Source organism: Rhea pennata, chromosome 19 (genome assembly GCF_028389875.1).
Source record: "Rhea pennata isolate bPtePen1 chromosome 19, bPtePen1.pri, whole genome shotgun sequence".
Taxonomy (NCBI): domain Eukaryota; kingdom Metazoa; phylum Chordata; class Aves; order Rheiformes; family Rheidae; genus Rhea; species Rhea pennata.
This window is the reverse complement of record NC_084681.1, coordinates 1088938-1115580: the sequence shown is the minus strand read 5'-3', so window position 1 is coordinate 1115580 and position 26643 is coordinate 1088938. Positions and strand designations below refer to the sequence as shown.

The following is a 26643-nucleotide window of genomic DNA, read 5'->3' as shown; positions in this document are numbered from 1 at the left end:
ATTTTTAATATGCTTAGTAATATAATGAGAAAACAAACAAAATAAAGCAGCGTGCATTAAACAAAGAGAAGAAAAAGGCTGCAAAAAATGTAGCCATAAAAGTCAGATACTGATAGAAGAACTTCAGAAAAGTAAAACAGCATCTGGCCACTACATGTTTTCCTAGAATTAAAAAGATGGTAACCTTCAAAATGCATCTATTGCCAATACCACTGATCTGTGCCTTGCAGTTTCACACTTTTCTCAAGCCATAGAGCTTGCAAAGTCTCGCACCTATGCAAAGAACAGTGTTACCACCAGCAGAAAAGAGCAGGAGTGATGAAGAGATCTATATTTCTCAAGATATTAGATCAGCTTCTCTCAGCACAAAGGAATTTCTACTTGCCAAAAAAGTCACCACAAAAATATCCCGAGAAATTATAATTTATAATGAAAGGAATTAGACCCAGGGATACTGTCAGTATCTACCTAAGAATCACATTCATGACAGTTAGCTGCCTAATTAAATCATATTCCTTCTGTGAAGTTACAAAAAAAATATATATAATGTTTTGAAACCGCAAGAGTGAAAGAAGTTAACCATTTAAAAATGCACTTTCAATGTGGACTAGAGCTAGCACGAGTATCTGACAGCAGAGAATCTTGCCATCCCAAGTTGCTACGCAAAGAACCTTAACTTCTTTCTTACTTTCCACTCTGCGTTTCAGATTTACTTCAATAAATGTATTAGTAATTACATTTGCAACGAAAGGCAACTTTTCATTAAAAACACACTGAGCTTAAGCACTCTGTGAAACTGAAATCACCAGTCACAGTCCCTCTGCATATCACAGTCACATTTTGTTCAACATTTGCACATTTGGTTCAAAAGCACAGAACATTAACTGCATCCAAACACATATCCAGCTATCAGACATCTGAATCTAAACTAAATGTCTGCTTCACCTCAACATTTATCTCAGCAGAAGAGATCACTAAGGCACAAATTGATTCTATTAACATTACTATGTAATTAGTGCTTGTGTTAAAAATTATTCTGACTTAATAGGATAGCAAACTGAACCAGAAAGATTGGAATGGCAAAATTATTTCCAAATTAATTTGCTTTTAATGTAATTTTAAACATATTTTTTCAGCGGTGCATAGCAAAGCAGGCCTAAACGTAGCCCTACTGCAGCCATTAGAATCTAGATCTAATCTTAATGTTCAGTGGAGAGAAACAGACACAAATGAGACTTCTGCAATACACTGCGATCTTACCTCCAACTCCTGCTCCCTCTGTAGTGCAAATTGTTTGAATGACTTGACGATAAGGCCAGCATTAGAGCAATCATAGACGAAAATGGAAGGACTGCCCATCCAAGTCTGCAGGTCATATATGGATAGAGGAATATACTGTGTGTAGTTCTGTAAGAAGAAACAAAACGTTTGAGTTAGAGAGGCAAAGAAGCACCAGAACTTATTTGTGAGACACAAAAAATTTCATTTCTGATATATATTTCATATGTATCACAAAATAAAACCTAGATTGTACCCTAGGTATGTCAATCAAGATAAACACCAATCAGCATCTTTTAATAAGGACGACTACATATCCAACTCCAAAACAAACGTCAAGTAAGTTTTGTTGTGGTATTGTTTGATAGACTAAACTTGAAGCTAAAACTCTAAAAAAAATCACTAAAGAGTGCTTTGAAATATGCTAACAATCCTAATGAGCATTTAATAGTCCATTTTTAGCTCAAACTTCTGCAACACTGATAAAAGATATAAACCAGTTGTCTTTAACATCAACAACCTGGTACTGAAAACTCTGCCAATACTTCAACATGGATGATTAAGACTAGGTGACCCTTCAGCAGCTACCCTTGTCTCAGTTTAACGAGATACTTCCAAATTTTATTAGAATCATAGAATGGTAAGGTTGGAAGAGATCTCTGGAGATCATCTAATCCAACCCTCAGCATAGCCCATACAGGGATTGAACCTGCAACCTTGGCATTCGCAGCACCCCACTCTAACCAACTGAGCTAATCTTGCCCCCCGAATGGTCTTTAGATTCTGTGCAACTTTCAGAATTGTCCTATAAAATTAAACCCAACAAACACTGGTTTCAAAGTGAAGTCGTCCCCCCCCCCCCAAAAAATCAACTTCTGTAGATACTCACTGCTTCATTCCTCCTCTTCCCTGCTCTTCCTACCAAATAATTCAAAGCAAGAGCTCCTAAAATTTGAAAGACAATCAAAAATTGGGCTTAAAATAAGTTGTACAGGGCCATACACTAAGTGGCAGAACAGAAGCTACAGGCGAAGCAGTGCTCTGCTGCGGTGGCCTGCCGGAGCCTCCCCATCCGCAGCCAGAGGGCAACCTGCTCCTGCTCACGCAGCCCTCGGCTCTGCCCGAAACCGACAGCAGACGCCGGGATGTTACTATTAGCATCAGCAGGATGATGGAGGGGATCATAATTCCCATTTAAATTCAAGAGACTTAAAATAGCTGCAATAAAAACAGTAAACTTCAGCAAAAAACAAATTTTCAAGGACACGTGTATATGTAAAGTCTGAAGCGATCATAAACCGTATATTAAATAGGGTAGGAAATGTTAAGTCATTTCAAAATCAAGTGTTGACCATATATAAAATTTCAGTTTTATTAAAACTAGTAAGAAGAATTATTGCTCATAAAAGTCAAAATTTTGGGGAGTTAGGAGTTTTGCAGACTGACACAGGACAGAGTGATACACAAACACCTTATCCTCGGTATAGGCCTCTTTCGGGTTTTTTAGACAGCAAAGGGGAGTAAACTGACACACCACTAATTCTAAACACATTTCAATCACAGTAATTAAATATAAAATCTGCTCTGACATGTACAATCGATGAGGTTTTATGGACACGCATTGTTTTAACTTTAAATTTATAATACATGATGCTACAGTTAAGACTGAATTATGCCCACGACTAACATTGTGACATTTCAAACCAGTAGAATTATGTTCAGATTTTGCCTGAGGGGAAACAGATATAACTTAACTTATTTGCTGGTGATATGTAAATTAGATAGTTTGAAGAAAAAAGGAGTGTTAAATAATAGTTTTCTAGCACGGCTGCTCAAGCTGATCTTTTGGTGCTTGTTGTTTGTCTCACTCCTGCCACGCCGGGCTGTGTGCACGAACGAGCTTGTCTGTATGTTTTCAGCTCAGGATTGACTTTGGTTTTTAGCACAAAAGTGTTCGCTGTGTTAATGCAACTCTCAAAATCCACATTCGGTGTCTGCTTACAGGAATGATGCGAAATGCCAGAGGACGCCAAGTCGCCCAGCTCACAAGGACCGTCTCAGCCCTTCCTCTGCAGGCCTGTACCATGGGGTAAGCCAAACCAGGAAACCTACAGGAAAAACAGCCTACGATTCCGTAATTGACGGCTGACTTCTAACGCATACAAACAAGAGTGTTTTAAGCCGGTTTAAAGCAATGAACCATGGCAATCTCCTATGGCACAAGGCAGACCTGCAGCTTCTGGCCCTCACCCCGTGAAGCACAGCACGTTTCAGCAGAGCAGCAGGCAGACTGAAGCACACACCTTTTAGACCTAAAGCAGCTAAGAAGTGTTTGGAGAACGATCAGCACAGCTCCACCTCAAGCCATAGCCTCTCTTTATGGTTCCCATTAAAGGGAATACATCTCCTGTTTTAGAGGCAGGAGATTATTTTGGCAGATGGCCAGAAAGTCCCCGAGAAATACAAAACAAGGGAAGGGAACTGACAAGTTTCAGAAGTTTATCTCAACAAAACTTGCACAGCTGTAATTACTTCTTCAGCCAAAGGACTTTCACTGCTCCCTTTCAGAGACAGCCCAGAGGGGTGGGATCATCTCAAAGGCTGCCAGGGGTCTTTTGCAATGAAAACTGGACAGTAACTTTACTAAAGACTCTTATCAGTTGTCCATATCATAAGAGATATAATACTTGAAGCAATCTCAAAATATTGAGCGCTTGCTGACCCCAAGTATCTAAAAGCGTTTTGGAAGTATTTGGAACATCACTCAAAAGACATTCAGATTCTTATAGATTATCAACTAAAAATAATTTAAATATCAATTAGAATGAAGGAATAGTTTCTGAAAGACACAGAGAGACAATGATGAGGTCCATTTTGTAACTGTTTCATGTTACTACATTAGCTGCAGAATCTGCTTCTGCCTGTGCATACATTTCACATCCTTCTGTGAAAAAGACAGATATTAAACCTGGAAAAATAACATTTTCAAAATAATCAGCCCTTCCAAAGAAGGATAAAATTTCTCCTTCTAGTTCCTATCCAAGATGAAATAATGTTTGAAGAGCATATAGTCATTAATTTCTCTAAAGCTAAAGAGGTTCTTCAGAAGGTTTGTGTATTCAGCTTCTATCCTGGGATTTCTCAACCTAATGGATCTCTCAGAATCTCAGAAAATAAATTTTGTGGTGATGAACCTTTGGGAATCTGTCCCTAGTTTTTTCTATATGTCTAATTATCTCACTAACAAAGAGTTCAGGAACATTTTGTTTGTCAAGCTACAAAGCAAAAATTAAAACAATTAAAGCACTGTAAGTCTTCACAGGCTGTCGTGCAGTAGTGCAGCACTTTTTGAGCAGCTGCCATTAAAAGACAAAGAAATTACAGCCAAATATATTTTCTGCTTCCTTTAAAGCTCTCTCTCACCCCATGAAGTTAGAGCTGAAACAATCTCTGAAGAGTGGGGATTTCCAGGGCAGAAGGAAGGGGAAAGAGGCCCGGAGGGCGAGGAGAACCAGGCACCTCCCTACACCATTTCTCACACTCTGCCTTGAGGCAGCGCATCTCCTCACTATTGTCTTCTTTTTCTACAAAACGTATATAGAAGGTTTTAATTCTAATAAAATGAACAGAGATGAGTATCAGTTTGTTTATTTATTGCTATTCTCTTTATTTGTCTGACCAGGTTAAGTATCAAAAACACAGGCTTGCTTCATAAGGGAGCCCCGAAAGATGAAGGTAACCACAACGGTATTTATACCGTAGCAAGTGTAACATGTCAAAATCTATGGACAATTAAACTCAGGAAAAACCTGCATGAAAGAGAGGTAAGTAGGTTTGGTTTTCAAAGACCAGGTTAATTTAGCTATCAGCTTTTTAAGTGCCTTATCCAAATTGCACCACACTATTTCTTCCATATATCTTCCCAGCAGAATTTGAACTCTGAACTAAACAAAAAAGCCCTGAGACATGTACCTGAAGTGAATCAGGCTGAATGATACTTCCTGAAAGTTATAATCTTTTTTAATCTACATATCAAAATATATCATTTTGTAACAATAAATTTTTTGATAGTTCATAAAACAAATCAAAAAAGATTGCAGCTCCTAATCAGCAATGGAGTCCTCAACCACCTTATCCCAGCTGAGATTCCAGAAAAACTGGCAAATACCCAGTAAGTTCTTAATAAAGCATTTGGCACAACACACAAACTTCATCGAACAGTAATTTCCTCTTCTTCCATGTGTATCACATTCTGCCCAGCATTCTTTCTGGCTTATTTGTTACCCACTGGCTGGTAAGTGAGAAGGTCACCGCTATTTGTTCTGAAACACCAAATTCAGCTTCAGAATGAGCTGTTTAAAGTGATAGTCTGAATACTAATCAAGACTCCAAAACAGATGCATCAGAATAAAATGATGCTTTCTTGTACTTTCTCCCCTTCCCTTCTACCCCTGCCTCTTTCAAATTATCATTGAAAGCTTTTTCAATTATAAAAATAATACATGTGAACCAGGAGAACAGAAGTTCTATAGGCCCCCAAAAATAAAACAGGAGACAATCTATAGTAATGAATGCAAGTTCTCTGTCAGCTGGTTGCACTTTTCAACTACTGACAGTATATCTCCATTTCCTAAGACTCCATTCTAAATCTGTTACCCTTAACAGAATAACACTAAATAACTAAATAACTTAGCTAAAGGGAAAGCAAAGTACATTTAGGTCACACACAATACCATCGGAAAGGTGTTGAATATGAGTATGTGAAAAATAGAGTTGTACAAATCACAGCTAAGCAACAGTGGCAAAAAACTATAGGAAAATAAAAAGTATCTATTTCATTGTACTCAGAGGTTCCTCAATACTCTGCTTTAGAAGTAGAGCTAGCCACACTTTTGTTGGCCTCACGCTTTTTTCTCATGTAGTCTGAATAATGGCTATTCAGAGTTAGTTGACATTTTAAGCATAAACTTCATTTTAAGAACTTAACATTCAGACAGTGACATATGGCAACAAAGCCAGGTCTATCAAGAAGCTTCACCATTTGCTCCAGACAGGACAGAGCTAGAGTGTTACAGCTGAAAAACAGATGAAGTGAAAGTAGCTGGCTTCTCAGTGTTTTGTAATGACCCTCAATGCATCCGAGAAGGCTTTCTTACTTTGCAGCAGGAAGGGGAACAATCTATTCGATCTCACAGAAGAACTTTAAGGACACAGAAGAAAGCAAACAACCATCAGCGTGGAACAAATTAATTACCTGTGAACACTTATTTTCAAGTCCTGAAAATTCAGTTTTTCTTTCTAAGATAACAGTCACAGAATTTACATAGCAGTAAAAATAAATAAATAAATAAATAAATAAATAAATGATAAATTATCTGTTTTGCCTACTGATCCTCAAAAGACGCACCTTATTGAAGACCCAGATCTCCCCATTTACTGTTGGCCTGGGGACGCCATGTCCGTTGTAGTGGAAAAGGACCCGCTCTTCCTTGGCATTTCGACGTAGAGATGTACACAGTTTCTTAACTTCATCCACTGTAGGATCAAGACTCTGCTTGTATCTGGCCTAGTAACATAACATGTAAGTTAATCATTTAACTGTAAACATAGATCTATTTAAGATGCATGCATCTATTCAAGAAGGAAGCATGTATATAAACTTCCAGGTTTGAAAAAGAAAACAACATTTGCTAAACAGCTGAATAAACAAAATATGTCTTATTTGTTGTGTGGGAATGCACACACACATATAGTAAGACCATAAGTCACAAGTTAGTTTACTACGCATCTCTGAAGTTTGATCCATCTCATCCCAAGATTACTAATGTTCAAAATGCCTTAGAAATGTCAAATATACTTTCATTATTAGCCTCAAAAATGACCCTGTGCAATTCTCTAATCCTCAAATTCATATCCCATGAACCTCCAGGTGAACAAAATGTGCTTAAAGACAGAAAAAAGTACAAACATGATATTCCATAAACCTCAGATCTCACACTGAACTGTTTCTTCCCTCCTATCAAAAGGAAAAGGAGGGGGGGGAATAGCTCTTGCTTCAGGCCTTGAAAGGAATTGAAAAATCAGGCTGAAGGGCAGAAAAGTTCAGATAGGTATCCTACGTGGGATTACGATAAACAGCAGCACCTGCCCCTTCCCAAATCCTGACTCGTTAGTTCCGCAGCACGAGGGTATCCCCTTCATTAAGGGGACAGATATGAAAGAAGCCCAAGCAACACCTCAGCTAATATGTTAAACCTAAATGGAGTTGTGCTATTCTGAGCTGGACCCACAGCAGACACAAGAACCTAAACCAGCAGGAGAATCCTAGCCTGGGAGAGGGGAAGGACACTGAGCCACAGATGGCCAGCAGCAGACAAGGAACTAATCCCCGTAGTCTCGGCAGCAAGGAGTTTCTCCTCCTTCCCAATAAGACAATACTGACACCATGAATAGAGCTGGCTGAAGGGAAAGAAAGAGAAACTGCAGTGAGATTTAAGCAGACAACTGAACAAGGACACAGAAGGAGGAGGAAGAGGTAAACAATCTTTCCTTTCCATTCCCTTTACTCTTGCACTTGTAAGTAGTACAGGCAGGAATACAGACTTTTTAAAGCTGCTAATGAAACCTCTATACCTCAGAACTATCTCCAGTATTTCTTGTAGAGCTGTGTATGTACAGGGACAGTTCTGAGCAAAAATGGCAGAAATATAATCCTATACAACTAGAATTCAAGAAAGTGTAAGAAAGCATATATTACAATGTGAAAAAGTTTGCTTCTCAAAAGGTTTAATTCGTATTGTAGTACACTGGAAAGGATTCTCACAGTCATTTATGCCACCTTTTTTTGTCCTTGTAAGGACTCAGTCTTCAATTGTATTGTTCTTGGTTGGACGTTCAAACCCACCTATGTTTCCATTTCTCTGAAGGTCATAAGTTAGGTATCTTTTTTACTGGATATTCAGAGATTCTCTGCAACATCCTTCAGTTCTTTTATTAGGGAACTTTTGGATGTTGAGTAGAAAGAGGAAAAAAATAAAACTCCAAAATGAATTGGAGAATGCAGACAAGCTTTGCATACAGAATTCTCATAGTTACTTGAAGAGCAGATAAGCCACAAATAATCTCTGAAACAGTTGCATAAGTGTGTGCAAGGGCAGTAAAACCCATCACTATTATCTTGCTGCACTAAGAAAGAAAATTGCTACAGATACAGACTGCAAAGTTATTCTTACATCTGTCTTTACAACACTTTGGTGCGTTCAAACTGCTATACTTATTTTTGAAGAATGTATTTATAAATCATAAGTGAATTTCTATGTGGAAATGGTGTACATGTACCACACACTGGATTCACATTTTCCTAAATACCTTCCTGATTTCCTCTCTCTGCTTGAGAAAAACATTGTTAAAGCCCTATAGCCTGATATAAATCCATTTGGATACCCAGAAGACAAGATCTTAGAAACTAAAGCTAACAGGGGATTTAGAAGAAAGTCCACATACAGATAAAGACTTGGTTAAAAAAACGGCAGTGGTGGGATCATTAGTCTTTCCGCAGAGGGAAGTCCCCTGCGAAGCTCTGGGGGGGGATCAGAGTCGTATCCTGTACTGTCCAGCTTACTAAACACACTGAAAAGGGAGTAAGCAGAAATGCAACAGTTGGTTACTGACAGAAGATTATTCACAGTTACTGCAGACAGACTGTACGATACTGAATGTTTCAGCAGTAATATCGACGAGGTTGTACAATATGGACACATTTAAATGATGTACAAGAAACAATCCTGATTTTACACACACAACAATTAGCTTTGAACTAGCTATTGGCACTCAAACAAGATCCTGGCAGTATGAGGAGGAGTACGTTTTATGAGTATGTAAAGAGTTAGAAATCATTAGGAAAGAAAGAAAGAACAAAACCAAAAGCCACGATGCCATTGTATAGCTCCAGCAACCACCTGCATCTTGAACATGGTACACAGGTCCGGTCTTCTGGATATGCAATGGCTTTCACATGAGGAACGATTAAATTCATCTGCCAGGAAAAAAGATGATGGAAGATATTTTGCAGGCTGCTGTTATATGTAAGAGCCAATCACGCCTTATTCATTTTCTCTTGGCTAGTTATTATATCTGCCAGTACCAGAACTAGGGGAAATAAAATGAAAATATCCATTAACATGTTCAAAACAAAAGAAAGAGATACACAACTTTTAACCACATATTGTACAAACAATACTGTTGTATTGCCACAGGACACTGTTCAATCACTTTTTGAACCTCTGTAAGCTTTTCACCGTTCAAACTCATGGAAGAAAAACATACCCAGGACAGCAAAACACCCAGACACCACCTTCAGCTCAGGAAGCCATTAAGCCTGTAAGATACACGCTCAGCTTCTTCGCGTGAAACAACCGAGAACCTGCCCGCTTCAGCGGCTCGCGTTCCCAGCACAGCCACCCTCCAGTTCAGCTCCCTGTCCAGGGTGCTCCTTAATCGCTGCTTCGTTACTTGTCTTTGCTCACTCATTACGGCGCTGGCAGGGAGAAGTGCTAGAACTAATTTGAAGGATAAACCTCTCTTGGGAGACCGAAATTCCTGAAGGCCCTTCAAGGGCTACATCTCAAACAATTTTCTTTAAGCCACTTCTTTCACAAGTTCTTTCAAAGCATGCTAACAGTTTATGTCCCTAAAACCACTCACTACTAGGTGCCTTGTACCAATTAACTACTTCTAAATTAACTTATCTGCGATGGGCTTTCTACAATGCTGTTAGCGCCACACTTTTTCTTTTTCTGAATGACACCACGTTGGCCTGCTTCCAAAGCCTGTGATACTGCAGCTGTTTTAGTGACAAACTACATACCTCATTCATAGCTAAAATACTTTGGTCTTCGGTTCCTTCAAAACTCTGATTAATATCTCATGCCAGTGATTTACTGCGATGTTTTGCATGAGCAGTAGAACAAAGTATAGGGTTTCCTCAACTTTATTGCTTTTGTTCTTTTTCACTCACCTAATCAGATGCAACCTCTTTCGGAAAGTTAGGGTGTTAATGGTGTTCTCTTCCCTCCCCACGTACCGCTGCTAATGTCTAGTAAGAGTTGTGCTCACACGGCAACCTGCTCCACAGTTGACCCAGGCGGTAACAGCAGCAGTATCTCCACTACCTCCACCCAGCTATTTTCACAAAATGTTTAGGGCATTAAAGTTTTGAATTCTCAACCCTTGTAAAAATTGTGAGCAGTGTTTTAAGATTACTGGGATAAGACATGATGGCAAAGTCAAAACCACACACTGCACGGCTGTAAACACCTGGCTTCATCAGGGAAACAGTCAAAAATATATTCAGTCTTTGGAATGCATGCAACAATATATATGTAAAAACAACCATTTTTTAAATAACCTTTAATACATCAATTGAAAGTATGTCATCTAATAAATCTGGATCCTTTTCTCCAAAGGATCTCTGACAGTTTAACCAAAAGCAACTTACTTAACTAATGAACTTGTTTTCCACATCTACTCCAAAAATAGAAACATCAGCAAAATCTTACCAAAACAGAAATACTTTACAGGTAGCACAAGACCTTGTAATCACTCACACTTTGCTGCAGAACCTGGAATGGCTACTGGTGGGCCACACTTATCCCAAACTATCTGGCAAACTATCAGAGTGTTTGGCTGGAAGCCTGGTATCACAGGGGGTATCCTGAACGCCCCAACACTTGCGCTGATGCAACTGGGTTGTTCCTTTCCTCATGCTGCATGATACAAGTGTCAGAGAAGGGCTTGCTGCAACAAGCAGTAGACTGCAAAAAGCAGACTAGAAAGAAGTAAACAGCAGCACAAGCATGTTATGTGATAACAGCAGAGATCAATTCAGCAATGCAATAAGTGATTTCAATTTATGCATAACCATCATTCAGTCATAAGTCAAATGGCCATATACACAGATTCCAGGCAGCCTTTGGTCTTCCTAGGCCTTGTATTTTAGGTTGTGGGCACATTAAATTATCATGATGTAAACTCATCAGATTCAATGAAAGATAAAAAACAACTGCATATAGTTGAGTAGAGCAGGCTGTAATTCCTAAACTGATGCAACAAACAACAGCTTATCTTCGTTAATATAGGCCATGAAAAATTGCTTCTATTATTAACTATTGATAACTTTAAAAACATTAAGCACAGTGAAGAAATTGTTTTATAACTTACGGACCCAAGTTTAAATGCCAAATTAAAACACAAGATGGACTCTTGCACGTCTTCAGCAAGTTCTCTACAGATATTTGGTTACATTGTAAAAATCCATCTCAGTCTCCTGCATGGTAATATATTCACAAGCAGCCCACGACTTAAACAGCTTAATTTGCTATATGTCTAGGACAAAATGCATTACTAGAGCTAAGCAATTAGGGTGGAACATTTATTCACTTGACTGTAGTCAGCAGTGTAGTGACTTTACCTTTTCTCTGCAGAGTATTTGACCTTGCTTATAAGTCCAATGTGAAATGAATTCTAAACCACCTAGTCCCCACTGCATGGATTCAGTATTCAATAATACTTCCAAAAAATACCTTTGAGAAGTCTGTTCAGGGGAACTGATGTTGACAGGGAAGACAAAAATGAAGAGCACTAACCTTGAATATCTGCTACATTAGATTTGAGAGACAGGTTTGTTCCTTGGCAATTAAAAGCTGCCATACTTTACAAGATTGCTCCATCACATACGTAACTTATACCCACCAGCATCCATTATATAAGAATCCCCCTCTATAAAATAAAAATTCTGAGATAGCTGTGTAATTATTTTTTACTCTTAAACAGAAAATGAAATCAGAAGAACTTCAATCTGTTTCTCCTATACCAGAACCCTTTGCTGAGACTGATAATTTGATAGCTCTGACGGACCACATCACAAAATGCTCTAACGGGATTTTAAGTACACACCAGGACACATCTTTAAAACCTTCTTAGTCAGATAACACAACTCCTAAGCAACTGTGTCATTTTAGTACTATTCCTTCTTTGTAATCACTATTTTAAGAGCTCCTAAAGTTTCAGGTTCTGTCTTCTTGTTTCTTAAATATAAACTGAGACATTACTTGGAGCTCATTTTAGGCTGGAGGACCACAATTTGGTGCATAAATAAAATCTCAGCTTGGTTGTCTTTATATTCTGGCCAAAGTGCATCATCCTCAACAGGAGATACTGCTAGCCTACGTTCATGCTAGAAGTTAATCTTCTCAGTAATAAACAACCATTTACAAGCATCCAGTTTTGTCTGATTGCACAACAATCTTTTAATGAAGTGATACTGAAATTCAGAAACAATGCAAGGGGCCAGGAGAAAGAAAAATAATCATGCAGAATTTTATACTTTGTTAAGATAGTAAGTGAAGAGTTAAAAACAAAGTAATTGGTGCTTTTTTCATTCTACCTTACAGATATGAGCAGAAAGAAAATTGTAAACAGTTTTTTTGTTAGCTCTGAATGTTTTGCAGAAAATTCTGATATCTCTTCAGAAATAAGCATAAGTTGCCTAACAAAGTACTATTTGCATGTCCAGGTTTGCAATGACTGAATTTTGTGTTATTTACTGAACAAAAAGCACCAGAGTCAATGCAAGCGGATCTGTAGAAGGCTCCTCCCCACCTATAATCACCAGTGATTCACTACTCTTCACTGAACACAAAGACGAGGTATTTTTAAATAGGTCACACAGAGGCTGGGTGGTAATTACAGAAAAACGTTAATCAGATTTGAGCAGGCAGAGCTGCTTATCTCTTTCTGGAAGCCTTTTTTAATATCAGGTCTTTCTTCACATCTTAGGATGAACTCACACTAAAAGTACAATGATCACATAAAAATGCTCTAGCATATGAAATTGTTGCTTGTCTGACAGTTCTGACTCCAAAATACAAAACTGAACAAAACAGAGAGGAGGTATACCACATGCGAATGGACCCTATTGTCGGACGCCTGCGAAAGGAAGACATGAGAAAGGATAGACGTTGACCTTTTGCATTCAGACAGGGGATCCAAAATTAATAGCAGTTCAGACACTGGGTGGTAACAGTAAAGTATTTCAGAAGCAATTTCAGGAAGTCCCACCTTGGCAAAACGGGCCCATTGCTTCCCCAAATGAAGATGTGTATATAGGAGGGGAAAGGAGTAATTAAGGTAAGAATTCATCTCATTCTTCTTGTCTTTATGTTCCTAGTTGTTTTCTTGCCAAGCAGATCACGCACGTGGGAGACAACCAGGCTGCTCCTTTCACTTTCAAGGGAAGCTGTTTAAACTGTGCAGCAATAGCAGTAAGGTATTTGAGAACGGTGCTGCTGCAGTGATTCAGGCCTTGCTACCGAGAGAGCACCACCGAGGCAGACGTCATTGCCCAGCAGCTGCTTAAGCAGGTCAGTGATTTTTGAAGGCCACTACTCTTCAGAAATCTACTCTAACCTGAGCAGTCACACTACTTGTGAGTAAACAAAGTATATTCCAGTTTTGTTAGAAAAATGATGCAGTAAAGTGTCATTTTCACTGTGGTTCCAACTTATCCTTTTAGACTTTGGCAGTAGCCTTCCCTTTGCTCCAGGTCCTCAGTTCAAGGTCACTCCTAGCTGCAGTGCTTGTGGCTTTCAGCAACATGGCAAGACCTGGAGGATTTTCCCACTAAACTGATTTTGCAAGTTTGTTGACTTAGTTCCAGCATGCCAGATCATTGCTGATCTGCAATGCCTGATGGAAAGCATGAACAGTACAGTGTACAAAACAGCTTAATGCTGCTTCCTCATCTTCACAGTTTCAGAATACACTTCTTTGACATCAGTTTATGCCTGTAACTGGATTCATTCATTTGTGCTTCATTTTTCCATCAGAATCTCAAAGAAATCAGTATTAGGAAGTGATGCAATTTCACAGTTTCCACATTAATTTTCAAAGTCTGTTAAAGAGTTATCACATTTTTTTTCCCATCAAAAGAGTTAAAACACACATCCTACCTAGTGAGCCCTGTAATTGCATTACGAAGTTTTCTACTTCTATAGGTTACCCCAAATCCTTTAGTCATCACTACTGTAGGGCACGTCCATGTACAGGTAGTGCAGCTACTCCATGCTAGGGTAGTCCCATTGCCAGTACCCACAGCTACAACAGTGCAGTTCAGGCTTCGAGGAATCCGCACTGTGGTTTAAAATGTTAAAGTCTCCAGCCGCTCACCACGACCTCCTGTTGGTGCTTAATACCCCCGCAGCACAAGAAAATGGGTGGCCCAGTTTTGGTTTTTATAGCCTGATGGACAGCAGCAGCCAGTGCACCTTTGCTGGCAGCTTGAACAGCGGCCGCAGCGCTATGTTCCTTTCTGCCGAGCTCCGCGGTGAAGGCAGCGCCTTCCAGACAAGAGGTCGAGCGGATGGCTGGGTTGGTAGCAATATGAGCAGTTATACGATGATTTAGAGTTTGTCAAGGTCCTTACATTTAGTAAAATACAATATCTAATAGTTTTAAATATATGAAAGCTTGCTGTATGGTATACTATTCTTCATTTTTATTTAGTAAGTAGTCCTCAGGTATCTACACAAAGTCCATAAAAAAATACTGACCAGCACTTAGCTCATAAACACAATACATTTTGTAAACATGCAGTGAACACTCACAGGAGTGTTTCAGTAAACTGATTAACAACCTTTTTACTTCAGTAGATTCCTAAAAAAATTTCAGTGAACATGAAGACCTAGACATTGCCAAGTTGAATCTACTGCAAGAGCATTTCTTTTCTTCAATACCTTTCATGGACCCACAAAGATTATTAGCGAACCCCTGAAGTTTGCAGACTTCTCTCAGAGAGCCGCTAAAAGGAGAACTACAAGTCAGATGCTGCCTTAACACTGGACCAAAAAGCAAATAGCTATGTCTGCTTTTTGCTCTTAATCTTCTTTCATTAGAATTTGCCCTAATTTTCTCCATATTCACAAGGCGTAAGAAGGCAGCTTTTACCATTTATCACGCTTAGAATTTGTGCTTTCCTGTCTAAACTACTAGTTCTTCTAGAGAGGTATGTTATGAAAAAAAGCACACTAACAATGAAATGCAGAATGGTACCACAACAATTTTTCAAGCGGAATGCAAATGTTTATAACTGTTTTTGTCAATTACACTTGTTGACCTCCTCTACAAATTTTTTTTTTTTTGTAAAAACAAAAACAGTTGATCTTTAACATGACAGCAAAGATTTGATACAAACTTTTGCAGAGCCTGAAATAGGTGCCAAATTCATGAGGCTGTTGGGAAATAAAAACAATAAACATAGCCCTCTTAAGAGGGCATGCAACAAAAAATAAACAAAAAAGACATTGTGACCTTGTTTAACAAAACCAGGTTTTCCTAAAACATCTGCAGAGTAAGGAGACCAAGCACAATTTTTTTCCATTTCCCTTTGGAATTCTATAGTATTTTTTTTCACAAGAGCAATTAGTATTTGCTGTTGTTTTAAAAGAAAAACCCTACAGAAATAAAGAAAAAGTATGACTCACAGAGAAACCAATAATTAGGTCACGTGTTCAATTAGCTTAACTAGTTACTCTTTAGGAAATGCTCAACCTTTGATGTGCAGCAGGCAACTTACCAGTTAATTAGACAGAAGGAAGCAATGCAAGGAATGAAATCTCAGAAACTATATCAAAGCCCAGAGATATCTAATGAGGGCAAACAACAGCATCAACAACAGCAAACATGCTCAAAAAGGTACCAGGCTTCAAATGATCCGCTTCAAGTATCTTAACTGTGCTTCCTTTGAAATTAAGACAAAACTGTTGGGAAGTAGACTTGAAGAGAAAACGAAGCAGCCTTGTTTGATCAGAAAAGCCTCATTGTTTCCTTAAAGGCTTGGCACAAAAAAAATATAATCTATCCATATTGTATGAGAAGTCTCCTCAGAGACCATAGTTCATTGCTGAATGCCAACTGCAGGAGCCAATACACACCGTAAGATATCAGATTAAAAGCACAACGGGACATAAATACTGCTAGGCATCTCGACCCGCGCAATGGGACATACGTACTGCTAAGCATCTCAATTTGGCACCAACCACTTGGAAAACATATAATATACAGCCACAGCGTAACTGACACTTCTCTTAATGCTACATACAAAAGGAACAGGCATGCTTACTTGGGATTAGTACTTAGTTTCTCAGTTTCCTTAGGCCAATTTTCTACTATAAGTTCAATAGAAGATTGCTCAAGCCTCTCCTCTTTGACTACATCACCCCATTGAACTGAGTCACAAATCTGCACAACAACGTAACAAACCAAATAGGGTGAAAAGACCTCAAACATGCCTGGATTTGCTAGATTAATGAGTTCAGCTATGTTACTGCCTGTCTCTTAGTAACGGACACCAATGTAAGAAAATGAGCATAAATATGAGAATTGCATAAAGAACAGCAACAAAAATCATTGTACGATAGTGTTTTGTCCATAACATTTAACACGCTGCTCTCGGTGATTAAGGATGCTACAGATGTAGGCATTCACAAATGCCAATATTTTCTTCCAAGCCACCCTTCCCAGGCTCACTAGAAGTATATTGAATTTTGCTTTCTAGATCTCTGAAGTCCATCTGCATTTTTGGCTTAAGTAAAATCCTTCACGGCCACTTTTCACTCTAGTGAAGTCCTTTCACATGGAGCTACAATGAAACACCCCAAAGAAATTCTAGCATAGAATAGACAATCAAATTAAGACATTATTGAAGATTATCATCTTAGCAAGAAAGGGAGAAGTGGAGAGAAGAAAAACGGAGATAATGTATCACTTGAAATAGAAAAATCAATACTGTAATTGACTGATTTTTCCTTTGTTTTATTTAGCAAGAGGATGGGAGATGAAAAGCAGAAGTTCTTTGGGACATAATGTTTAAAGCTAATTGGCTTTGCTGGTGTTAGATTTTGCAAAAGGAAGTGCAAAAGTCCCAGGGCTCCACGCCTGAAAAATGTGGGAGGAGAAGTCGGGGAAGGAGATCCTGCACAGACGACAAATTACAAATCTTACGTGGTTAAAAACTTACACAGAGCTACAAACCCCTCACACTCCATTAGGTTAAATATCACAGGATGTAAAAATCCTGAATTCCATAGAAGATCTGACCTTCAGCTTGACATCTGTACAAAGGTCTCTACAAAATCAAGGTGTTACCAACGTAATTTTATAAGATCTCAAAACATTGCAGGGAGTTATCAGATACTGCAAATTTCACAAATAACTCAAGAGTGTAAGTAAAACATGTAATGCATTGCAACCATTCTTCCCATCTCCTACTCCTCATTCTGAAATTACTTATAAAACATGCTCTGCCAAGTTGACAAAAATGCCCTTATGTGATGGGCTTATTCCCTCATGTGGCCCCTTCCCTGCTGTATTTCACTCTTTCATACATTAACATTTCATCCTCTTTTCAGATTCAAGTAAAATTTTCTTCCCACGAGACTCCTCGTTCTGCATGCACATAATTCTTCCTTCGCTTTCTTCTTCAAAGCGGCCTCCTGCCCAGCGGAGCCCCGGTCTGCCAGGAGCACTGCCTCGCGCGGGAAAGCGCTGGCCGGGAGAGCTCTGGTGTTCCCTCGGCTGAGTAATGGGGTGACAAGTAACGGGGAGACGAGGCGGGAGGCCGCGCAGCGCGACAACTGCAGCTCGCGGGCGCGCTGCGGCAGCGGAATCACTCAGATCAGCTCTCGGACGCCTTTACTGCTCCGTTTCCAGATCTCTCAAAGACTTGGGGCCAGCATCTCTTCTCTCCAGAGGTGAGATGGCTTAGTTAGAACTTTACTCTCTGTAACAGTCCAACTTAAAAGGATAAAAGGTTAGTACTACATTAGTCCTCTGATCCTCCTGCTAGCAAGGCTGTCTGAGTTCTTTGTTGGATTTCATGAATGTGCTGCTTACATGCATTGCTTCAGGCTTCGAGAACACGTTGTTTATAATTACTGTCTACATATCCTCTTCTAGTTTTGTGCTGCACTTTCTCTGACCTAACATCTGCTCTTTCCACTCAACTGAAATTTCTCTTACAAAAATCCCTGCTGAGTTCATTTTGCTAGCTAACAGCCAGAACCTCTCTTTTAAAAATTACCTCTCCAGCACTTCAGAGGATTCTTCTTCTGTAAGAATTACCAAAAAGTTCTCCTATTGGTCCTCTTCTCTGCTCCCTCAAAACCCGATTTCTTTCGATAATCTCATGTGCAAACAAAATTTAATTACAAAGCTACACTCTGGCCTGTTCCAGGCCCTCAGCACATTCTTTTCAAAGATCTCCCTTATAAGAACTTGCTTTTTGTCTCCACTTCGGGTCCCCCTTTCAAAACTATCACACTGTAACACCTACCAAAACTATCGGAGTTAGGCTTCTGTTGTGCTCAGACCATGTCACATTGACTGATACTATTTTGCAGTCTCCTTGTACTCTCCTCTTTATATTGGTCTTATTTCTGATCACAAGCTGTGTGGCAGCGTTTCCACTCCGTGTATACGGCACCTTGCTTAAGGTGCTGCTGTACCAGCTCCTAGGTGCTGCTGTAGTACAAATACCAAAAGGGGTTGTAACTCCTACCATACCCCACACCTAAGGCAGTCACAGGCATCTCTTTTTCAGTCTTCTCACACCTAGCTGTTCTATGAAGAGGACTATCACATGGCACAAATTCTCAGGAAAAGAATATTTTCTAAAAGCTTACAACATTCATTCTAGTTGAAAGAAGGTCCACCTCCTCCAACGTTAACACTGTGCTGCATAAGCAATGCAGGAATGTAAATGTCTGAAACACCTTCTTCACCGAACCTTTACGAACATCATTTTTTGACCTAACAGTGGGAGGACTGGGAAGGTTTCTATCAGAGAATACAGATCAGTATTGTAAAAGTTTCTGGTGTAGGAGTACCAGTGGGCCTCACTTGGGCAAGTTAAAAAAAACAAACGAAAAAAAAAAAAAAAAAAAAATCACATCAGCGGTGTCAAAGTTATTGAGGATGATGAGAAAAAGAAAGAGTCCTGTGAATTTTCTGGGCAGTTTACAGTTAAAGAAAGAAACTGGTCAAAAGCCATAGCCAAGAATTTTTTTTAAAAAAAAAATCTATAATTTCATGCAAATTTAATGAGCATATGCTCCAAAATGCTTCATACCAGATCTCAAATTATGTAAGCTGTGCATCATTCAACCTACAATTCTGCCTTTGGCTACACTGGCAGATATAAATACAGGCAGGTAAATACAAAAGAGCAGGAACTAAGAGCAGGAACTAAGCAGATTCTAATGTCCAGGGAAGGCTAAAAGCCAAGAGACTGAAATGTCCATTACAAAAAAACGGGCAGAAAGAAAAAAAAAAAAGCCTGACACCCTTCTAAGAACATAACCAACACTCATAGACCTAATCTAGCAGGATCCTGTACAACATTCCCTGTTCAATGATGATTTTACAAGACAGAATTGGTGCTTTTTATACAGAATGCTGTAGCCCAGTTCAGAGAACTCCAGCCAAGAGGATGCAGAGAAACATTTATGTTCTCTCAACCAATACACAAGAAAACAGGAACACTGTACAGAACAGCAGCAGAAAGCTGACTACCATCTTCATCCTCTCCAATAACCCCTGTGTTCCAACTCTGCAGAACGTTGCAGCAAGGGACTCAAGTCCCAGGCTCTGCTGACAAATAAATGTAAACTGTGATTTAAGTAACAGTAGTTTCTGTCCATAAAAATCCAGAGTAGCTACCGCATGCTGATAAAGCATCTCACTGCAGTAGCACTTTGAAGAATTGGCAGTCAATTATTCCTGTTTTCAAAATCTGCTGACTTTTAATGAAAGTTCCTGCCTTTTACATGACATAACATGCAGCGTTCCCAAGAAAGCTAAGAATACACTCACTGTCTCTTTCACCATTTCCCATCCAAACAGTTGTTGCTGTTGACTAGTAGTGTTCACTAAGACACCACACCTAACACAGTACTCTACAAAAGGAAGAAAGACTATCATAAGCAGAGAAATACTATTTCAATGTAATCATCTTCTTACCTAAATATTTTAAATACTACGAGAAGAACTCCAAAAGAAATTTATCAAGAATTTCTATTTTAAGCAATTAAAGTGATACACTGCGCTGCCTCAGCCAAAAGCTCTCCTTTTCCCTGGTGTTCCCGTGACACTATCCAGGTTCAGTAAGCCCAGCGCTGCTCCGCTCCATGGACCGCCCTCCGGGCCCTCAGGCTGCACATTCCCCCAGACACCAGAGCAGTTGCAGGGAAGGTTTTTTCTTGGTCCTTCACGGAGAAGGGAAGTCCTCTCCAATCAGGTTGTGTATTATGGGGTCCTATGCTCTTAACTTTCACTACCCTTTTTCTCCTTTCATTCTCATCTGCTTAAGCAACCCCTTTTATCCCTGTAATTGAGCCTGCTTTCCAGATTACCCTCAGATTTAACCTCTTCAAGTGCCCAGTGGGACTCCAGAGTAACATTCATGAGCAGCTGTTTTTTTTCTTCATTCCACTTGTTCCACCTAAATTATCTCTACACTAAATTGCAAGAACTCTAACTTATAAGGAAAATTCTTTAGAGAGATAAATTCTTCATTGTATCCCTGCAGCTTGGTAATCTCCTACTCTTCTCCTCCAATAAAATTTTCATTTGAGATTTGCAATGAAATGACTGAATGTTGTTTCATCTGCAAAATACTGCAGTTAAACAACAGCTAAAGTATTTTTTTTTCACTCCTGCAGTACACAAATTTATGTAGCTACACAACAGTAAGGCAAAGTCCTAAATTTAATCAGAAGAAATACTTCAAGCAATGGCAAGCTGATAAATTATGTAGAAGGGGCTCAATAAGACCTGTCAAGGAACATGCATCAGCTGCACAGCCTGTGAGCTTTCAGAAACAAAGAATTTTCACACTTGCCTCTCAAGAATTTTTTTACCTAAGCTATTTGTATTTAACAAAAACAGGTATTAATTCAAACCACATCCTACAATTATCAGTAGACAAAATACAATCGCTCTGGTAGTGATAAGACTCCTCACACAGGGTTTATCACAGCTAGCTATGACACTGGGTGGACTAACAAAATAAGTTTACTGGTTGCCAGCATTGTTTGTGCATTTACAATAAGATATTAATAACAGGTATTTCCTAGTTTAGCACTCACTCTGACAACCCAGCAATACTGGCAATTTCAGGAGATTTTAATGATCTGGGCCTTATTTCAGATTGCCTAGTTTTCCCCCAAGTTGTCTCCTTTCTGTCAAATATGTCAAATACTCCAAAACACTGAGAAAGACAAAACTAGATGTATTAGTATTTATATGAAAGGTCTAGGAAATTCAATAATGTTCCTATTGTTTTATTGCGGATGGCACATCAACTTCTCTTTATTACTGCAGAAAACTCAAGAGCCCTGTAGAGTGCAATAAAATGGTACGTGTTTAGCTTTGCAATGTTTCAAAGGGCTGTGATTTACTGTTAAGAACCAGGCACCTTGCACACAAACATCTGAGCTCAGTAATTGCTTCATGTTTTGTGCAAACTCTACAAGGCAGCGTGAGGTCTGCCCACACAGCGAGTACCTGCTGCTTCCAGGCGCCTGTCCCTCATTCCTCAGTAACGAGGGCTTCACTACTAAAGAGCGGAGAAAAAGGTTCGCTTTCACCTTTGCATCAAGATGTTTTACTCTGCTATTTAATTTCAGACACTATTTGAATTTTCTCTGTCAGATCTTTTGTCTGCTAGAGAGATTGAAAATTGCCAGTGCACCAAAAGGGAAAACACAAAAGTATACAAGCTTGTCTTAAATACATTCCATATAGGCTTAAAGACAAGTCCTTCATACATAGATATAATGTAAAAATGCAATACTTCTGAAAAAAGCACATCTACTGAATTCAAATTTGAAGTATTACGTACAAAATTATCCACAGATTTAAGTAATGTAAGCATGCTACCACTAAACACATTAAGTTTTCTTTAGGTAATACTTTTAGCTTTTACTGAACAATAAACTCAATTTTAGTCAGTCAATCCAGAGTAAGTGGGTAGAGGTATCCAATATAGTATGGGTTCTTTACCTCTTGCCTAACTATATTTGTGCTGCAACTGCCCTGAATATATTATTTTTTCCATCAAATTTGAGTTAGAAAATAGAGGAGGAACTTGGAATGCATACCATACAATAATCTCAGAAGAATATAAATTAGAAAGAAAACATTTTTGGATTTTAAACAAATACCTCAGACACGCTTGAGCATAGTGCTAGCCAAGGAAGACATCAGCTAGAAAGCTATCAAGTTTGACAGCTTGCAAGAATTTATTCGCACAGATGGATTAAGGAAGCAACAAATGCTGCAAGACCACTACAGCATGTAACAGGTGCATACTTTCAGTCTAAGTTGAAAGTCTATCACAAAGAAGTATCATGTCTATAGCTACAGAGGAAAAGCTCAAGCAATATGTACTTACTCTTGGCTGCCAGTTTTCATACTGCTTCTGTAAATTTGCACCAATGGTTTCCAGAGCTTTTTGAGGACCCATTGATAGAGGATCTAAGAAATATAACACAAATGAGTGTTTCTGGCCACAATTAAATCATTCACCTTGACAAAAGGCCAAAAAGTTATCTCCGATTCTATCTGCATTTGCTTTAATACAAATCTTCAGCTATGCCAAGTTACGATTCTGTAAAATCTAGATCTACAGCCTGGATGACTGTAGTCTGTATCGATACCAAGGAGGACAATACCTTCGGCAAAAGAAAGACAACAAAAACTTTCTGCATTTTAACACTACCACGCTTTGCATGCAAGAAACAGCATTTAATGATACCTTAATGTGGGTTTCTTTCAGGCAATCAATTAAAACTTAAGCATTGGATTCTTCATAGAAGTTACTTAGTTAAAGTATCAAAAAATTAGCCCCAAATTCTTCACTCAGATAAAAATTAAAAACCATTAAAGCCTGACAGAGTCTCTCCAAAGTACTAAATACAAAATCTATTTTTTTAAAGAGAGGAGAGAACATTTTTATTTTAATATTGAAAAAATGCTGATAATGACAAAAACTGAAATTGTAAATTAAAAAATAAAAGTATAAACCAACTCTAAAGCAGTAAGCAATGGAAATAAATGAAGTGAGATTTTCCATTTATCATGAAATGTTTATCATCAACTATTTAACCAATTTTAAGTTAATTTTATCATTAGATAATTACTGCCATGCAAAGCGATACAATTCCAGCTTCAGCTTATGGGCTTTATTCAAAAACTCTAGCCATATAATTCGCAATACTAACCAGTTTCAAAAAATCTAGAAGCTGTTGTTTCGCAATGTAATATAAATCATTACTTTAACAGCATTTAACAAAATCAGTGAAGTTATATTTTAAAATCATCCTAATAACTATTCTACTTCATATTGTTAGAAACAAATTCTTTAAGTATGATGAAAGTAGAGGTTTATTAGTTATTTTTCTTATTAGAATAAAAGCTAGGATTTCATTTTTATTTGAACTTTAATATTCTTTTGTAGAAAGATTTAAGATAATGGAAATACCATTTACATTTTCCAAATAGGAACAAAACAAACCCACATAGTAGTAAATTGTCTGCTCAGACTTAAAAATGCCAATCTATTTTCTTTGGATTATCTTCAGCTGTTCATCCAAAAGCTTAGCGAGGTCCTTCACCAGAACCGAATGAGTCCAGCACTGTAAAAGCAGAGCACCCGTTCTGCTCTAAGGAACCTGCAGCTTCAGCAGTCAACGACACCCATTTTAGAAATGTCTCTACATGCTGCATTAATTTTTGCCACTTTGAACTACAAAAGCCCTCTTGCTATTTAAGGAAAGCTTCAAGCAGATACCCTTGAGCTGCTGAACAGTAATCCCCTGAGAGTACTTACACTGCCTCGTAACACCTTTTGATAGTTAATATGTCATTAGTTACCGCTCAAATTAAAAGCAAAACAAAAAACACAGTATAAGTATGCCAGATTTTTTGGAGTCCTCCAAAAGGATTGAACTAAATTTCAGGGAAAAAAAATACATTTCAGATGTACTCTGACAGCAGAGGAATGAACTTTATGGATTTTGGAATGCCTTCAGAATAGTTAGCATTATTAACAAAACTCTTTATACAAAAATAAAGTATACTGGTGCCCCTCTAAAGGCAAAACAGCACAAACAAATGATTTCCCTAAATAAGGCTCATGCTCTTGAAATCATTATGTGGGCTTTCAATTTCCCTCATTCAATGTATACATAAGGCTAGTGAAAGGAGTAAAGAAATAGAGGCTACAAAGCCATCAGTATAATCATGGCATTAAGTTCTCAATGCCTTATGCAGTGCCAAGTTGACACTGTAGTACAGATGCTGTCTAAGGCTTAACTTTGGATGAAAACAAAGCACTTAGATGTTTTAAGGGTGCATCTGGAAGCTGCAATGAGAACTGCAACTGACTTCTGATAGTGACTGACTGCCATTTGTTACTAGAGTTCACAAGCTGGTGGGCTTGGTTCAATCTTCAAGAACAGCAATCACACCCAAAATTATTTCCACACTTCCATCTACATCTGACAAAGATATCATGTTGCCACAATACCCACCATTAGCTTCTCATAAGACTGTTGTATGAAGGAAAAATGAGTGGATATTGTTGCAATTACCTTTTCTATAAATTTAAAGTTGCCTAGAAAAAGAAATGGGTACTTGTATATGTACAATAAAAACTTAATTAAGGAAGTGTATTCAAAACTCTTTTTGTAGATGATAATCACTAATAACTTTATTTTAATGACTCCATAATGCTGTTCATCATCTCTGCTCTTTACCCAATTAAATATTTGGTGAGTTCCACATATCAGTGAGAAATGACAGCTGTTCTTTCTACCGAACACTGCATTTGCTGGTGCACGCTCATGGCATTTTAAGTGCTTCAATATCATCAGCCTGTTTAGGTTAAAAGAAACGCTACAAATTGAGCAAGCAAGGAGACAAGGTTAGAAACAAGAAGCTCTAAAATGTTTTAAAGAAATTCAGTTTGTGCAATGATTAATTTGCTTCTGCAGCCTATTAAAAGCTACAGAGTTTAGGATTACAAGGGTCTGTGTGTTACTTGCTGAAGAGCAGAACATTTTCAATTCCTAGTTAAAAAACAAATGTCTCCTGGATAGCTTTCTTAAACAAAGTAAATCCTTCTAATATTACTTCAAGTTTATCTCATCTTGGTAATTAGACTTAACCAACAAAACCAAGGGAATTTCGTTTCTTAGCAAAGACTAACACTGCAGTCCAACACTGCATCAAAGTAGCAAGCCTTTGTGTTGGACTGTTCACAAGATATTCTAGGAAGAATTTGGGATCTTCTAAATTCATGCTCCCCATATAAGAGAGCCACAGAGCAGTCCTTTCAAAATACAGTAAAGTCCGTGTATTTTATAGGCACTTATTTTTCTATTATATGATGCAGAATTATTTTAAACCTTTGCAGACCAGAGTACTCTAAAGATGGAACTGTTCAGAGATTTGTCTAGACTTTTATAAATCTACAACAATAATAATAATAAAAAAAAGCTAAGTAGTAGCTTTTTTCTTTTTTCTTTCTTTTTTTCTTTTTTTTTTTTTAATCTCCATGCTATCTCATTTTAGATGACCTACAATAGCGGTTAATGCCTGACACAATTAATTCCTACAGACATATCCGAAGTGGATGCCAGAGGTTTCCTTTTGTTTACCCTAAAGTCTAGGAAACACATGATTGAGAATACAACACATGCTATACTTCAGGATTCACAAAAGTAACAGTTAAATAGAGTTTGGAAATTTTCAAGACTTACCTATCCAACACTCCAGACGGGCACAGGGAGTCGTCTTCACCACATCAGGAGGATCCACACCAACATTTAGGCACAAAACTAAGGCAACACTAACAGTCTTCATCTAGAAGTAAGAGACAATAAACACTTACTTTGTGTAGAAAGTAATCGATTACTTTCTTTGTGTTGGAATTTTAATACTACTATAACTTTTGAAGAATTTCAACTAAGCTTCATTGTCTGCTCTTGAACACAGACTATTTTAAGCACGGCATGACTGATTACATTTTTCCTCTTTTTAGTATACGAGTACTTAGACTTTACATTACTGTTTTTATTATTATTTCCACAGCCCTTTTTTTCAGCTATACAGCATGGGAATAGATATCTCTGGACTTCCGCTAAGCATCTTAGATTAGTCAGTGTTTAACTGAAATACATTATTAATCTAAGTGAATGTGCTATTCAGGGTTCCTGATTAATATCATAATATCGAATGCTCTTTTTAATA

The 26643-nt window shown here is 38.3% G+C and overlaps 1 protein-coding gene across 6 annotated transcripts in view; it reads right to left on the bottom strand.

Moving 5' to 3' along the window:
* Window positions 1–26643, bottom strand: part of RPTOR (regulatory associated protein of MTOR complex 1) — a 153389-nt gene that overhangs the window by 109270 nt on the left and 17476 nt on the right. For 5 of the 6 annotated variants that reach the window (XM_062591395.1, XM_062591394.1, XM_062591396.1 and 2 more), the window contains exons 2-5: window positions 26154–26256; window positions 22784–22866; window positions 6686–6844; window positions 1261–1407 (exon numbers count right to left, since the gene is read on the bottom strand). In XM_062591395.1, coding sequence (XP_062447379.1) covers window positions 1261–1407; window positions 6686–6844; window positions 22784–22866; window positions 26154–26256 — 492 coding nt within the window. The remainder of the gene's footprint in view (window positions 1–1260; window positions 1408–6685; window positions 6845–22783; window positions 22867–26153; window positions 26257–26643) is intronic. The other variant, XM_062591399.1, reaches the window with a different exon arrangement.